Source organism: Rhinoraja longicauda, chromosome 21 (assembly GCF_053455715.1).
Source record: "Rhinoraja longicauda isolate Sanriku21f chromosome 21, sRhiLon1.1, whole genome shotgun sequence".
Taxonomy (NCBI): Eukaryota; Metazoa; Chordata; class Chondrichthyes; order Rajiformes; family Arhynchobatidae; genus Rhinoraja; species Rhinoraja longicauda.
This window is the reverse complement of record NC_135973.1, coordinates 22,941,531-22,957,013: the sequence shown is the minus strand read 5'-3', so window position 1 is coordinate 22,957,013 and position 15,483 is coordinate 22,941,531. Positions and strand designations below refer to the sequence as shown.

The following is a 15,483-nucleotide window of genomic DNA, read 5'->3' as shown; positions in this document are numbered from 1 at the left end:
ATACACTACTCACTAACATCCAATGCTTTTCAAAGTCTAATGCAATTCTTTGGGTTTCCCCCGAAAGATTCTGGTTTACACAAAAGGACAGAGTGCTGGAGTAACTTAGTGGGTCAGGCTGCATCTCTATAGACATTGCATGTCATAGTGACATTTGAGTCCTTTAGATCGTGGCATTTAAGAGGCTTTTAGATAGGCAGATGGATTTACAGATTGAGCGACAGGGATTACATGCAGGCAAAGGAGATTTGTACTTGCGTTTGAACTGATTGTATCTATGCATGGTGTATCTGAACCGTTTGGATAGCATGCAAAACAAAGCTTTGCACTGTATCTCAGTACACGTGACAAAAATAAACCTATTAACTTGGCATCATGTTTCCCACAGACATTGTGGGCAGATAGGCCTGTTCCTGTGCTGCACTGTTCTATGTTACTTTTCCGTCAGTAATCACACCATTATTTCTAACCTTGTTCTGTGTTCGCCCAGCAAACGGAAGGGTTTAAGAAACGATGGTTCACACTGGACGACAGGAGGCTGCTGTATTTTAAAGACCCATTGGTAAGTAGGGCACTAGGTAACTCAGCAACATTGTGGAGCTAACTTGATCCTTTAGCTAAACATTTCCATTTGGGCGGCACGGTTTTTTTTTTAGCCAATAATAATTTAAATCAATTACTTACAAAAATGATATATACAATACAAAATAATACAACAAACCAACCCCCATAATACAAAGTAAAACAAATATTCTTAAATACTGAATATTAAATACGTATTTCACAGGCCTTGTTAAGGATACATTCCACACCCTGCAGTGCTCAACGGTCCCGAAAATCCCCCAGAATGCCCGTGAACAGTGTGGCACGGTGGCGCTGTGGTAGAGCTGCTACCTTACAACGTCATAGACCCGGTTTCGATCCTGACATCTGGTGCTGTCTGTGTGGAGTTCCCATGTTCTCCCTGTGACCGCGTGGGTCTTCTCCGGGTGTTCCGATTTCCCCCCACAACCCAAAGACGGTTTGTAGTTTGATCGGTCTCTGTAAATTGCCCCCAGTGTGTCGGGAGTGGTTGTAAAAGTGGGTAACACAGAACTAGTGCAAACGGATGATCAGTGGTCGGCGGTCTGACTTAGTGGGCTAAAGGTCCTGTTTCATTGCCGCATGTTTAAACTCCAAACCAGCTCAAAAGTGCTACCTAAATCCATTTTAACTTGGTGGTCCTCTCCTATAATAAATTCTGTATGTTTCTCACTGTTATCAAAGAGAGTCAGATACTCAGAGTGAAACTGGTCTTCTCCAGTCACTAACTCCTTTGCACACACCCTGCCTTCCTTCTCTGGACGATCAATGGGCATTTCTGAGGCCCGCTTCGATAAAGATCAAAGAGTTTGTTAAAAATAAAAACAAATCCATTTACATTGGTGGCACTGTGGCTCAGCTGGTAGAGTTGCTGCCTCACAATGCCAGCAATCGGGGTCCGATCCTGACCTCGTGTGCTGTCTGTGTGGCGTTTGCACATTCTCCCTGTGGATTTCTTCCGGGTGATCGAGTTTCCTCCAATATCCCCAAAACGTACAAGCCTAGGTTAATTGGCCCTCTGTAAGTTGCCCCTAGTGTGTAGGAAGTGAGATAACATAGAACTAGTGTGAACGGGTGATCAATGGTTGGCGTGGTCTTAATGGGCCGAAGGGCCTGTTTCCATTACTGTACCTTTTAATCAATCAATTAGTCTGCGTTGACTTGTTGCAGGATGCCTTTGCTCGAGGTGAAGTGTTCATCGGAAGCAAGGAGAACAGCTACAGCATTCTAGATGGTCTTCCTCCAAATACCCAAGGAAACCATTGGCAATATGGAATCACCATAGTAACCCCCGACAGAAAATTCCTGTTTGCATGTGAGACAGAAAGTGAACGTCGTGTTTGGATGGAAGCATTTCAGAAAGTTATTGACAGGGCAATGTTGCCCCAGGAGTATGCAGGTAAGGTTACAACTACGCTGCTCCGACACTAACCTTACGGCAGCCAAACTGAGTATTAAAGGATGAGGTGAGACCTCATTGAAACTTACCGAAGAATGAAAGGCCTGGATGGAGTGAATGTGGAGAGGATGTTTCCACTAGTAGTAGTGGGAGAGTCTAGGACCAGAGGGCACAGGCTTAGAATAAAAGTATATAACTTTAGAAAGGAGATGAGGTGGTATTTCTTTGGTCAGAGGGTGGTGAATCTGTGGAATTCATTGCTGCAGACGGCTGTAGGGTCATTGGGTATTTTTAAAGTGGAGGTTTTCAGGTTCTTGATTAGTAAGGGTGTCAAAGGTTACAGGGCGAAGGCAGGAGAGGGAAAGATAGATCAGGCATGATTGAATGGCGGTGTAGACTTGGTGGGTTGAATGCCTAATTCTGCTCTATGACCTCCGAACTTATGAACATAATAACGTGCATTTATTCTGGACCTTAAGCATCGGGAGTGTTTCAAGGCACATACAGGTGAACTGTCAACTGTTCTATGTTCTCACTGCTGATATTCCCCCACCCCAATTTCCAGGCGCTTAATTACTTTTAATAGTTTTCGGCATCAACCTTTAAATAGTCATACAGCACAGCAGGCCTTTCAGCCCAATTTGTCCATGCTGACCAAGGTGCCCCTCTAAGCTAGTCCCATTTGGCGTATATCCCACCAAACCTTTCCTATCCATGTACCTGCCCAAGTGTCTTTTAAATGCTGTTATTGTACCTGCCTCAACTACCTCTTCTGGCAGTTCATTCTTTAAACTAACCCAACACTTTAATGTGCATTGTTTCGTACAACAATGCAGCTTAATTTATTGCAATGTAAAACCTTCAGCTTTGTGTAATTAAGGTGCGCAAACATATTCATTTCTATTCTTAAGACCAATCTGCTACCTTGTCCCCTGCGTTGCTTCGCACCACTCTTATTTCAGAGTGGAACATGCCTGTCTCGCGGTCTATTCATAAACCCCCCTTCCTTTCTTGGGTCTGCCTCTTCCACTTGCTTAAACCCCTGTTCCATCTCTAACATCTGCTGCTTTGCTGGAAGTTCACTGATCTGAAACATTGCTTTCCATTTCCCCTTCACAGATTCTGCTTGTCTTGCCACTTCCTGGTTTCAGAACAAAATCTAAACCATTTAGACGGGTGGCACGGTGGAGCAGCTGGTACATATGCTTCCTCACAGTGCCAGAGACCCGGGTTCCATCCAGACCTCAGATACTGTCTTTGTAGACTTTGCACATTTTCCTTGCGTGGGTTTCCTCCCACATTCCAAAGACGTGCAGGTTTGCAGGTTAATTGCTTAGTGGATGCGAAAGTGGAATAACATAGAACTAGTGTGAACGAGTGATCGATGGTCAAGAGTGTTTAATTGTCATATAAACCAACGGAACAATGACATTCTTACTTGCAGCGCTGCCTATCAAGTCCCTAAACACAAAGCTCATAGACAACATAAACAAAAATAAATAAATTACTAACCCCGATACTAGTGCAAAGATAATGTGGTCCTGAGGGTGACCAAAACAGCCCATAGTTTAGTTAGTGTCATTCAAGAGCCTGATGGTTGTTGGGAAGAAGCTATTCTTGAAATTGGCAGTCACCATTTTCAGACACCTGTGCCTTCTTCCCGATGGTAGGAGTGAAATGAGTGTGCGGCTAGTGATGTGCGTCTTTGATGATTCTAGTTCTCTATTTGAGGCAACGATACTTACCCGAAGGTCCTGTACCTTATAATCAATCAATCATTTTATTGTCAAAAGATGCATGTACAAAAAAAGCCTTTATTTCTTTCTCTTTCAGTGGAAGCACACTTTAAGCACAAACCATAAGAGGACCCTGGGTTTTGGAGACTGTGACTACATTTGCAACATCACCTGGCCCACAAGGGCTCATCTGAAATATGAATTGGTTTAGTATTTGTGCAGCAGTTTGTTTCAGTTGTTTTCCCCACCATCATCCTAACTTCAGCCTTGCCTCCCTCGCCCCAATCTTGTCTCCCTGTTTCCAGCAAGGTGAATCTATCAGAAGAACACTGGACTGTGGCAGGAAACGAGGTTGAAAGTGATGTGCATGTCGCTAAGCAGTAAAATTAAGAGCATGTATTCCACCTCTTTATTTGGGAAACTCTCAGAACCAGGTTTCAACTCTTACAAAAACACTGCATGACTTTTATATGTTAATATTTAAACCCTGAATGCACCCACCAACAATAAGACACTATAAATCCAACATCAAAAAGCTCTTTCTTTTGAAAGAAAACTCATTCTCGTGTTCCATGTACCTACCTGTAACTACCCATTGTGTTCTCTATAAGACGCCAGTTAGAAATATGCATTGTTCTTAATGGTCTTGAATTGATTGTACTGAAGTGTCTGAAGTAGAAATCAAAATGAACTGTACGGCTTTTAACTAACAATGAATCCACGTGAGGAAAAAAAATCCAATGTCCATAAAGAGATTTTGTGTTAATTGTGATTGTGACTATTCACCTACAAGACTTGAAACTCTAGGAGCCTTTTAGTGCTCCTAAATGTGCATTTTCTTCAGGCTGTCTAAAAAATAAAGTAACTGGTATTAGTGCAAATGAAATATTGTAACTTGATTTAAAAAAAACTAGTTTGTCTCTGTGGTACTACTTTTTACCATAAAATTGATACTGCTTGAATTAAATTGTCTAGCTGTTTACAGAGGGTGTGTTCCCACAGAATTGACTGCTGCAAGTGCAATGCTAATTAGTTACTCTAAATGGCCGAGTACAAAGCTTTTAGTGATATGTTGTATTTTGTGCTGTCTGTCAGATTACAATGTAATATATAATTACCATGCTAAACAATGTAAAAACAAAACCTCTCTACACTTCCAAACCAGCTATTAAATGTGCTTTTCTTGTTTAGAATTGATGTAAAGAAAATCTGAAAAATTAAGTTGTGAATAGGTTTGTGTCATTAATTCATCGGTTATTTTTTATTCACTTGGGTACAGCCACTTAAATATTACACAGAACGCATTCTTTGTACCTCCACAGAGGGACCAGTAATCTTTTCTGAGATTTAATCTCAACCCAATAGGTTAAAAAAAATCCCTGAAATTCCAAACAAAATGGGATTCTTGCGTAAAATTTCTATGAATGTAGTATAAAGTTCTTACATGCAAGAAGGTCTTGAGTTTGAACATCATTGTGTGCTTAATGTAATGGTTTACGCAAAAACAGTCAGGGTAAGGATTAGCTTGAATGTAGTTCTGTTTTGGAAGGGATATGAGTGGATGTTGAAGGGGATGGTTTGATGGCATGAAAATTAAATTATATCGAATGACGTGGAAAAGAATTGCTTTCTACAGGTGTACTGAGATTGCTGCATATTCCATCACTTGCTTCATACCAGCAGCCTTCAGAAGTGCAGAGGACCTGTAGGGAGGAAAGATAAGTTCTCTGTTGAAGCCCTCAGATGCCAATTAAGTGGAAGAAAAATAAGTCTGTTATCTGCATTATTATAAATATAAAATCTAATTTATATATATTGTGTTAAAATCGTATGTGCAATCTGAGCTATTTCAGCCTCTTTTTCTCCCCCTCTTTATAAGGTGATTTAATATGACAAACTGCTCTGCAAATGAAATATAAAACTGGAGTAGCAACATCTTCACTTTGTTTTCCTTTTCATAGCTATTAGGATTCTTTTGCCCCAGTTGATCCATCGAGTAAATTAATTTTTATCATTGATATTTAATGTTACATAGCTGACAATAAACTGGTTAATTACTGAGAAGCATAAATTACTGTTAATTACTTGAATGATGTTATAAAACTGAGAGGTTAAACTACAGTTCAGTTAAAATCCTGATCATTGCAAGAATGAAACTAAGGAGAGGATTATTTAAAGCATAAATGTCTTCATGTTAATTCCATGAATATTTTAATATTTGTATTTGATCATGGAAGTAATACACAACCTGCAATGGAGAAAATGGTGCTGAAATGAAATGCTTATTAAAAATTATACTTTGTATGTTAATTTGTTTCGATTAAATAAAGTCATGATACTGGTGCACAATGAGACATAATATATTGTTGTAATTACACTTTATTTCTTTGGACTGGAGGGGTGGGAGAACCGTGATAGGGATCTGGAAAGGTATGCGCAGAGTGGTGGTGGGGTAAGAGAGAACGGGTCGACGAGAAGGAAGAGGTGTTACCTGAAACTAAAGGATTCAGTATTCATGCCATTGAGTCATAGACTACCCAAGTATAATACAAATTGCTATCCTTCCAGTTTACAGGTGAGGAAAGGATGTTGGGGGCTGTTGCCCTTACGAGAAACATACAAAATTATAGCCCAAATATTTAAGCTTTCCATTTACTTATAAGCAGGTCATTGAGTCCAAGGATTACGAACCTGTTTAGGTATTTATTAAATAAGACTCAAGTTTTCTTCCACATTTGTTTATTTTTGTGATTATCATTTATAAATTATATTCGATGCTGCTTAATATGCTGCTGCTGTTGTTGGTAACAGCGTGGCTCAATTAATCAATGGTTCAAGTCCAAAAACAGCAATTGAGCATAAAATCGAGGCTAACATTCCAATGTAGTACTGGGGGAATGGTGGATGGTTTGAGGTGCTTTCTTTGTTACTCTGTAAGACAAACCATTATGAGCAAGAGCCTGAAGGCATTTCTGGCAACCTAAATTTTTTAAGGACTTGTGGGCCAAAAGGGACTGTTCTTGTACTATTTACCTTTCTATCATACATAAATGCATTTAGCTATTAGCACGGATATTTGCAGGAATTTTTCTGCATACATATGGGCCAGATATCCTTACTCATGCCATTTTATTCCATGTTCCACATTAATCAAAATCACAATCGATGTGATTTTAAGGTATTGATTAGTTCTAAATTGCCAAGCTACAACTTTCTCTTTTTTTTACAATTCAGAACACAACAAAATTTTCAAACAAAATTCTAATCGTCCTATAAGATAATATGGAGACCAATAAAACCATTGGAAAAAATAGCTGTAAAAACAGGTTAAAAGATTTGGGATGCTTGCCTCATTCAGAGGGTTTCATGCAGAGGCATCAGATATTTAAGTACTAGTGCCCTCTGCTGAATCTTTCCATTACAAACAAGTTTCACAAGTACGTTCCGAAAGCCAGCCTTTTAATACAAGGGAATTGAAAGCAGTGCAAACATATTTCTGTGCAAGCTAACGGGATTGGACTCTGACGTTAATTCTGCACCAGTCTTAATATTTAACAAATGCATCATGCATTCTTTGAAAAAAATTACTTTAAATTGAATACCTGACAAATGGAGTACATTTTTAAAGAAATATTACTTATTCCTTTATAAAATGTACCCAGATGAGCTTAAGTGTTTTGCACATCAGTATCCCAAATGAATACTTAACTGTGGTGGTTCATGTTAAAAATCATAAATGTTTTATATTTTGGATAAGTTCTGACTTTGTACCAAAAGGATCCAAATTATTTTCCTTTAATGATAAATACGGATTTTCTTTTTAAAAGATAGCGTTCCAATTTATCAACAGAAATGTCATTTAAATAGCAAAAGCTACTTTGCACTCCATCTCTAATGTGGGCCTATGAAATGTTCAGAGGTTAATTACAGAGAGCACTTGGGGTCAGAGACAATTATATATGAATTTCAGGTCTGAATTTCAAGCATAATATACATTTACTTAAAAATTTGTGTTCCCGACTTCAGTTTCATGAAATCTTTGCTGCATGACAAACTCCAGTTCCTGATTATTCCTGATTATGGAATCATTTGTACACATTTTCAACAAGTTTCAGCCCCTGAAATTCAATGCTTAAAAATTATTGTATCTTTCTGGCATGCACATCTCTAACATACAGAATCCACCCAGACAACAGTATTTACAACATTCATGTAGCACCAAGATGCAATTCCGAGCACAAAATGTTACCATCTCAAATGAAATAAGGGTGACGCCAATCTTCGTTAATCTTGTTTATTGGTTCAGAAGTAATTAAGCCCATCTTTTGTGCATGATCCTTTGTAATCTGTGTGCAACTGGTACACCACTTGTGTAAAAATCAAGAGCTGCTGATCCTTACAGCTTTACGTTTGTTCCTATTGATAACCATTCCATCATGTAAAATAAGAGCTAGTTTTATCAGTTTGAGACACCCCAAAGCCTGTTGACATAACTTTGAATGACCATCTTGCTTGACATAACAGAGGACATCCTGTGTAGTGCCATTGGAATCAACGTCCCAGTACAAAGCTGTAAAGTATTTAAACCTTATGTAAAATAATCTAGAAAGACAAAACTTATTATTACATCAGGCAACACACAGCCAATGGAACCATTCTTTAACCCATGAAATGTCTACCGAACATAAATAAGACAGCATTTCCAATTTAGACTGATAGGAAACATCATTTGCACCTCCGTCACAGAAAGGAAGAACGAACCCTTTTGCAAATGCTCATCGAAACGGTCATGTAAAACGTCCCATAGTATAGCAGATTGTTCTTTAGACACCTCAGTGGAATATTGTCTTTAGTTTTTTATATCAAAGTTAATGTTCTTCCTAGTCAAGGTCAATAGGATTGACATCTTCTGGTCCTTCTCCATCCACCTCATCTTCCTCTCCTGCACCCATCAAGCTGTTCAAAAGGTTTCCTGCAAAAGAGGTGAACTATGGAGTCATGGCACTCTGCACAGCAAACCTTCAACATTTTTAATAACAACCAATTTCTTTCAATGTGTAGAAAAGAATCACAGATTTTGGTTTACACCTAGGATAGACACAAAATGCTGGAGTAACTCAGCGGATCAGGCAGCATCTTTGGAGAAAAGGAATAGGTGACGTTTAAGTTTGAGACCAGACTGAGAGTTAGGGGAGAGGGAAACTAGAGGTCTATTGAAAATTCTTTCAACAATTGTTAAAACTCAAAATCATGAGGCAAATAGCATCTCACCTGTAATTGATCAAATATCATGCACCTAGCTGAATTTTCCATTTAAAATTTTCTACTGTAAATCCCTGTTGTCAATTTAAAATGAAAACTGTCATTATCAATGTGTTGTGATCACACTATCCCACCAGTGACAGGACTGTAACTAGTCTCTGATCTCAATCAATGCAAAATGCAGCCATGGCCCATCATCCTCAAAGTGCTAGTAATGCTTCGTCATGAGGTCAGGCAATAGAGGAGAATATCCTTTAATGCTGTGCAAGATTCTAGCAAGGTGCCAGACATGAATGCAATTCAGTTCTACTGGCCAATGACTGCCCCATCATCCACCTGGGAGCAAGAGAAATGAAATCATGTAAAGCCTGTTCACCTTGTCAGAATTCATTTCACAGAACAGGTTCAATTTACACTGACTTTCGCTCACCACTCTACCTGGAACTGATCAGCTTGGGAATTTTGTTATCACTCACCAAAGGCCCTGAAAAGATAACTGTAGGTTATCAATCCATCATTCTTTATTCCACAGGTGATAATAAATCTTTAAGATAGTCAGCAAAATACCTAAATACAGTTTGTAATTCTGTGTTTTCCATAGCTTTTGGTATTTTGAAGAAGTTTCATGCTTCTCTTAAGATAATACCTCCACCGGAAACAAGTCTGCCTTTGACATCTATCCTTGAATGAATTCATACAAATGTTCTCAATCTGCAAAACTGCACCCAGTATTCAACTTGTAACTTTACTAAACAACTGTACTTGATTTATATACAGACTCAAATGCCCGTGAAAAGTGAATCTTTGTTGATAACAGCGTTGGACTGGCTGAATATTTTAGGCATAGCCTTAACACTCACATCTTCGGACCATTTTGTTCTTGTTTTCCATTCTCTACTTGAATGTCATAGCAAATAATTGTTCCAAATTGAATTGTTTGCTAATACGTCAAGCCATATGAATCAAATTCCCTAAAAACTAATTTTCTATCATTTACAATGTGTAGAATAAAAACATACAAATGTTAAAAATGGTGCTGATAAATCCTTAATTTTCACTCTTATATGGTCAGTTTTAAGCTCTGCAGTACCTTCACCATAGTTACTTCTTAAGATGTCCCTAATTTATCATAGATATAAATTCACATTTTATAATGAAACAGAATTGGGATCATTGGCCAAGACTTAAGCCCCAAAATATTAAATAGACTGGAACATGAAGGAACAGACTCCTCCTGTCTGACATGCATGGACTGTGAATTCAGTGTTGTGGGACTTCTTTACTTTTTAACTGCTGCATAGTTCACTTGATTTTCAGGAAATCCCAACTGTCTTGGCAATTCTCTTTCCTATGCACTTATTTTTATCAATTTAATGAACGCAGACTTCCTTTGGGCAAGATAAGTATTCATGCAAAAAGCGGCAGTACAAAACAGATTAACACTTAGTAATTTGTAGAATCCAGGACCTGCAATTGCTGGTTTATACCAAAGGTAGACACAAAGTGCTAGAGTTACTCAGTAGGTCACGCAACATCTCCGGAGAAAAAGAATGGGTGACTTTTTGGATCAGGACCTTTCACCAGGCTGAAAGAGGTGGAGGCGAGGAAAGACCAGGACCAATCAGGGCCGGCCACAAATGAACTCAGACAGGGCAGTGCCTGTCAGGCCCATTGTTGGCTAGGGAACACATGATCTCAAGAGGGAAACAATGTGGAGAACTGTGGAGCTGGTAAAAAATGACTAGGGTGGAGGAAGGGGGGGGGGGGGGGGGGGGGTGGGGGTGGGGGAGAGCGGAGAGTGGAAGTAGGTAACTTAAAATTGGAGAATTCAATGTTCACACCGCTGGGTTGTAAGCAAGTTTCTGAAGAAGGATTCAAAAATGAAAACCCCCCATCCTTTTTCTCCAGAGATGCTGCCTGACCGCTGAATTGCTCCATCACTTTGTGCCCACCTTCGACAGAAACAAGTTGCCGGGCAAAGGGGATGGGGATCAAAGTGTGCTTCATCTAGTCCTGACAGTGTTTGATGCTGACAAATGTTTTCCTGAAATGCAAACTGACAGTAATACCCAACAGCCTTGATGAGTGCAAACTTCATAAAGAATTACAAGTATACCCTTTTATTTTATTTCCAACAGGGTGTAGATTGTAGGTACAGCTGATAACATGTCTACAGAAATGATTTGTTTCCTTAAATGCCCTATCTACATCTCATTAGCTGGCTGCATAATGGATGCCACATTCATGCTGAATGAAAGAGGATTATGTTGCACTTAAGGAAATTAATCACTTACTTTACAACGTAAATAACTCCATAATAAGCTTACCTAATAATCCTCCATATGAGGAAGTCTGTCTTGAAGCAACTCCGAAGAAGATCTGACCTATTCGGTCTAGATACTAGAATTAAAAATAGAAAAGTATTAAAATTTGAAGACATAATCTACAGGACCAAAGAAGACAAGGAGCATTAGCAAACCATTATACTCAGACATCATGTGCCGGCATGAAGTTGATGAGCTGGATAGCATGCACCAATGTGGTGACTGTTTGGTAATTTAATCCTAATGCTTTCATAAATTAATAGGATTGTTTCAGATTGTTGCAGGTTTTTAAAAACATAACGTTTAACAATTTTTAAAAATAATTTCAAATTTGACTTTATAAAATGTCTCACATGGAAACTGGCACTCCAAAATTTTTTTTTAAGTATGTGAATATAACCAAACCTAATGCACTTTAAAAATCAGTTTGTCCTGTTGAAAAAAAGGTTTTCCAGAGTATCAAACAATCACAGAAATGGAGCTAAAATCAAAGAATACTGTATAAAATGTTGAAACAACATCCCCATTTCAACAGTATTCACTGGAACACGACTCACAAGATCTGTCAACACAAGGCTAACATAAAACTAAAATTATTTGGTCTTCAATAAAATTTATGCAGCATTAGACACAGATCCAATAAAAGAACAACGAAAACCACAAATCAGTTTGTTGAAGTTGCAGATGGGTCCGAAGAAGGGACCCGACCCAAAACGTCACCCATTCCTTCTCTCTTGTGATGCTGTTTGTCCCGCTGTGTTACTCCAGCTTTTTGTGTCTATTTGCAGATTTTTTTTGTAAGACAGGAAATACAGCCTTGGGGCTGCCTGAATGATGCAGCTTCTCCCAGTAAAACCTAATGAGAATTTACTGAGTCTCCAAACTCATCGTCAAACTGAGGATATTGCTTCTCTGCTCTGCCTTGACTTTCTCACTGGCAGACCTCACTGAAATGTCACCTATCCATGTCCCCCAGAGATGCTACCTGACCCACTGAGTTATTCCAGCACTTTATTTTAAACAATCTGTTCAAATTGGGAACAATTGCTCCTGCTCATTGGTGCACCTCAAGGCTGCTGGCTCAGTCGCCTACTCTCCATGTGTACACAGATACAGCTCCAATGCTCTAAACGTCATGATTCCACCGACATTGGACAAATTACAGTTAATGACGAGTCAGTTCTGGAGGGAGTTCAGTGATTTGATTGAGTGGTGCCAGAACTACAATCTTTATCTCCGTTAGCGAGACCTGACTTCAGGAAGGGAAAGTCAATGCTCCAGGCACCTGTCTTCATCGACGGGACAACGGAGGACAGTCAATAGCTTCAACTTTTTAGGCATATACACATATCTGATCATCTGTCCTGGGCCCAGCACATTGATGAAATTACAAAGAAAGCTCACCAACTAATTCTTCAGGAGGTTTGAGGAGATTCAGCATATTGCCGCACACTCTCAAACCTCCATGGGTTACTAATTGGTTGCATTATAGCCTAGTTAAGTAATTCAAAAGCTCAGGGACGAAGAAGGACTGCAGAAAGTGGTGAACATCGCATGCCAGTCTACCGCGGGTATTGACCTCGCCACCTTTGAAGGGATCTCCAAGAAGCTGAAGACCACTAATATCAAAGACCCACAATATCTTGGCCACGTTCTAATGTTGCTGCTGCCATTGGGAAGGTGGTACAGGTTCCTCGAGGTTCAAGAACAACTTCTTCCCATAAACCATCAGGCTTTTGAACCTCCCTGCATAAGCCCATCTACAACCCTACCTCAGCACCAAACTACTATGGACTTTGTACTACGTACTTTTGCTTGAACATAGTATCTGGTTTAGCAGTGAATAACTGATAATTTACTTTACACTTCTTTGGAGTCATAGTCATTTAGCATGGGCCCGTCGGACCAATTTGCCCACGCTAACCAAGATGCACCACTAGTCGCATCTGCCTTGTGTCTTGTAATTAATGTGCCTGTAAAGCTGTAAGAGTGTCATTTTTCCAGTCTCGATGGATATGACAATTAAACATCATTCATGTGCAATCAAATCTAAACCTCTGCACATCCATATTTTAGCTGAATAATGCTTTATCTCTGTTTTACATTTTTTGCCAATGTACTTTTCTGTATGCTTCGAGTTGTAATTAGCTATAACGTGAAAAGGCAGTATTTTTGTTTACTGTGGCTTCATAAGAACCGTCATCAGCTTCACTTAACTAAAAGATTCAATAGGATCAGATGATTTCAGTTTTATTTTTAAACATAACTTTACGGTTAAGGCTAATTTATTTGATGCAACACTAGTTTATGATTATTCCCACTGCTTATTCATACAATAGCAGAAATACTTATCTCTCAGCTTATCAAAATGTACAGAACCATAATCCATTACGGGGAACAAAAACAAATTTTAAAAACTGAGCAAAAAAGAAAGTGCTGGAATAACTCAGCAGGTCAGGCAACATCAGTGGAGGACATGGATAGGCGATGTTTTCAGTCTGAAGAAAGGTCCCAACATGAAACATCACCAATCCATGTCCTCCACAGATGATGCCTGACTGGCTGAGTTATGCAGCACTCACGATTCCAGCATCTGCAGATGCTTGCATTTCCAAAATAAGAGCCGAGTAGGATTCATCAATAATCTCATCTCTCATTTAGTAATTCACAGGTTATAGGAGTAGAATTAGGTCATTCGGCCCATTGAGTCCACTCCACCATTCAATCATGGCTGATCTCTGCCTCCTAATCCCATTTTCCTGCCCTCACCCCATAACCCTTGACACCCGTTCTAATCAAAATTCAACAGTGGGAGAAGATTCCACTTTAGTGATGAGCAATGATAATTGGAAATTAAATCAAAGAAAACCTTGCCAACAGCCTTCCACAAACCACTCAGGACCAGTGCACCATTAAAATAATAACTTGAGACACTCGAGATTTGTGGTTTAATGGTGAAAATTCATGTATTGATAAAACAGAAAGTGTGCATGGTTTTGCACGAGTTGTATTAAAGCTTACCTACCTTATAAATCCTCATTCAAATGGAGTGACTTCTCCTTATGCAAATGGGCATTTGTTTCCCGTTGCAGCCTGAAATGTGTACGGGAGAAAGAGGAAATAAGGGCTTCCTAATCCTCTTCTGAAGATTTCCCCATTCCTACTGTGGCCCAATTTTCAATGTTATCAGCTCTAAGAATTCATAAAGATTGCACACGACATAACAGGAACTGGCTGTACACAAAGAGTTAAGAGCACAGGAAGAGGTCATGCAGACCACCTTGTCTGAGCTGGATTATTGAAAAAGTTAGAAGGTACTCAGCCACACAAACTTTTACCCTTTCTCCAGTGCCCTGCATGATAGACGTGACTGATGGACATGATTGGACATGACTGAATATGCTGCCACTATTTTTCTAATTGGTGCATTCAACCTCATAAAAAAATTATTATAGCCTTGCTTCACTTCTTTCCCATTTACAAACACAAGGGGCGGCACGGTGGCGCAGCGGTAGAGTTGCTGCCTTACAGTGCCAGAGACCCAGGTTTGATCCTGACCACGGGTACTGTCTGTATGGAGCTTGTACATTCGCCCCGTGGTTTTTCCCTGGATGCTCCGGTTTCCTCCCGCACACCAAAGACATACAGGTTTGCAGGTTAATTGGCATCAATCAGAATTGTAATTTGTGCAGGATACTGTTAGCGTTCGGGGTGATCGCTGGTCAGCGTGGATTCGGTAGGCCGAAGGGCCTATTTTCACACTGTATCTCTAAACTAAACTAAACATATGAGTAGAACATGCAAAGATCGAGGGAAGAACAGAAATAAACAAAAGCTGGTATTTGGTGTAGACAGGCATTAGTTTAAACAAGTGCAGTGGTGCTGGCTCGAAGGGCCGAATGGCCTACTCCTGCACCTATTTTCTATGTTTCTAACTTACTTTCCCCAAGATGGAAATGTTAAAGATGAGAGGGCGGAGCTTTAAGGTGAGGGGCAAAATATGAAGGAAATTCGAGGGGCAACTTTCTTTTTAACACAGAAAGTTGGGGGTGTCTGGAACATGCTGCCGGGGGGTGGTGGAGGTATTTATGAGAGTGGCATTTAAGTGGCTGGTAGATAAGTACATGGATATGCTGGGAATGGAAGGATGAGGATCACGTGCATGCAGAGGAGATTAGTT

General features: G+C 39.6%; 2 protein-coding genes across 2 annotated transcripts in view; one reads left to right on the top strand and one right to left on the bottom strand.

Moving 5' to 3' along the window:
• Positions 1–6,069, top strand: part of LOC144604056 (arf-GAP with dual PH domain-containing protein 1) — a 113,890-nt gene extending 107,821 nt beyond the window's left edge. Inside the window, exons 9-11 of the mRNA XM_078418107.1 lie at positions 491–562; positions 1,753–1,981; positions 3,815–6,069. Coding sequence (XP_078274233.1) covers positions 491–562; positions 1,753–1,981; positions 3,815–3,843 — 330 coding nt within the window. The 3' untranslated portion in view covers positions 3,844–6,069. The remainder of the gene's footprint in view (positions 1–490; positions 563–1,752; positions 1,982–3,814) is intronic.
• Positions 6,070–6,342: 273 nt separating this feature from the next.
• Positions 6,343–15,483, bottom strand: part of get4 (guided entry of tail-anchored proteins factor 4) — a 31,725-nt gene continuing 22,584 nt past the window's right edge. Inside the window, exons 8-9 of the mRNA XM_078418108.1 lie at positions 11,307–11,379; positions 6,343–8,689 (exon numbers count right to left, since the gene is read on the bottom strand). Of these exons, the coding sequence (XP_078274234.1) occupies positions 8,598–8,689; positions 11,307–11,379 (165 nt within the window). The 3' untranslated portion in view covers positions 6,343–8,597. The remainder of the gene's footprint in view (positions 8,690–11,306; positions 11,380–15,483) is intronic.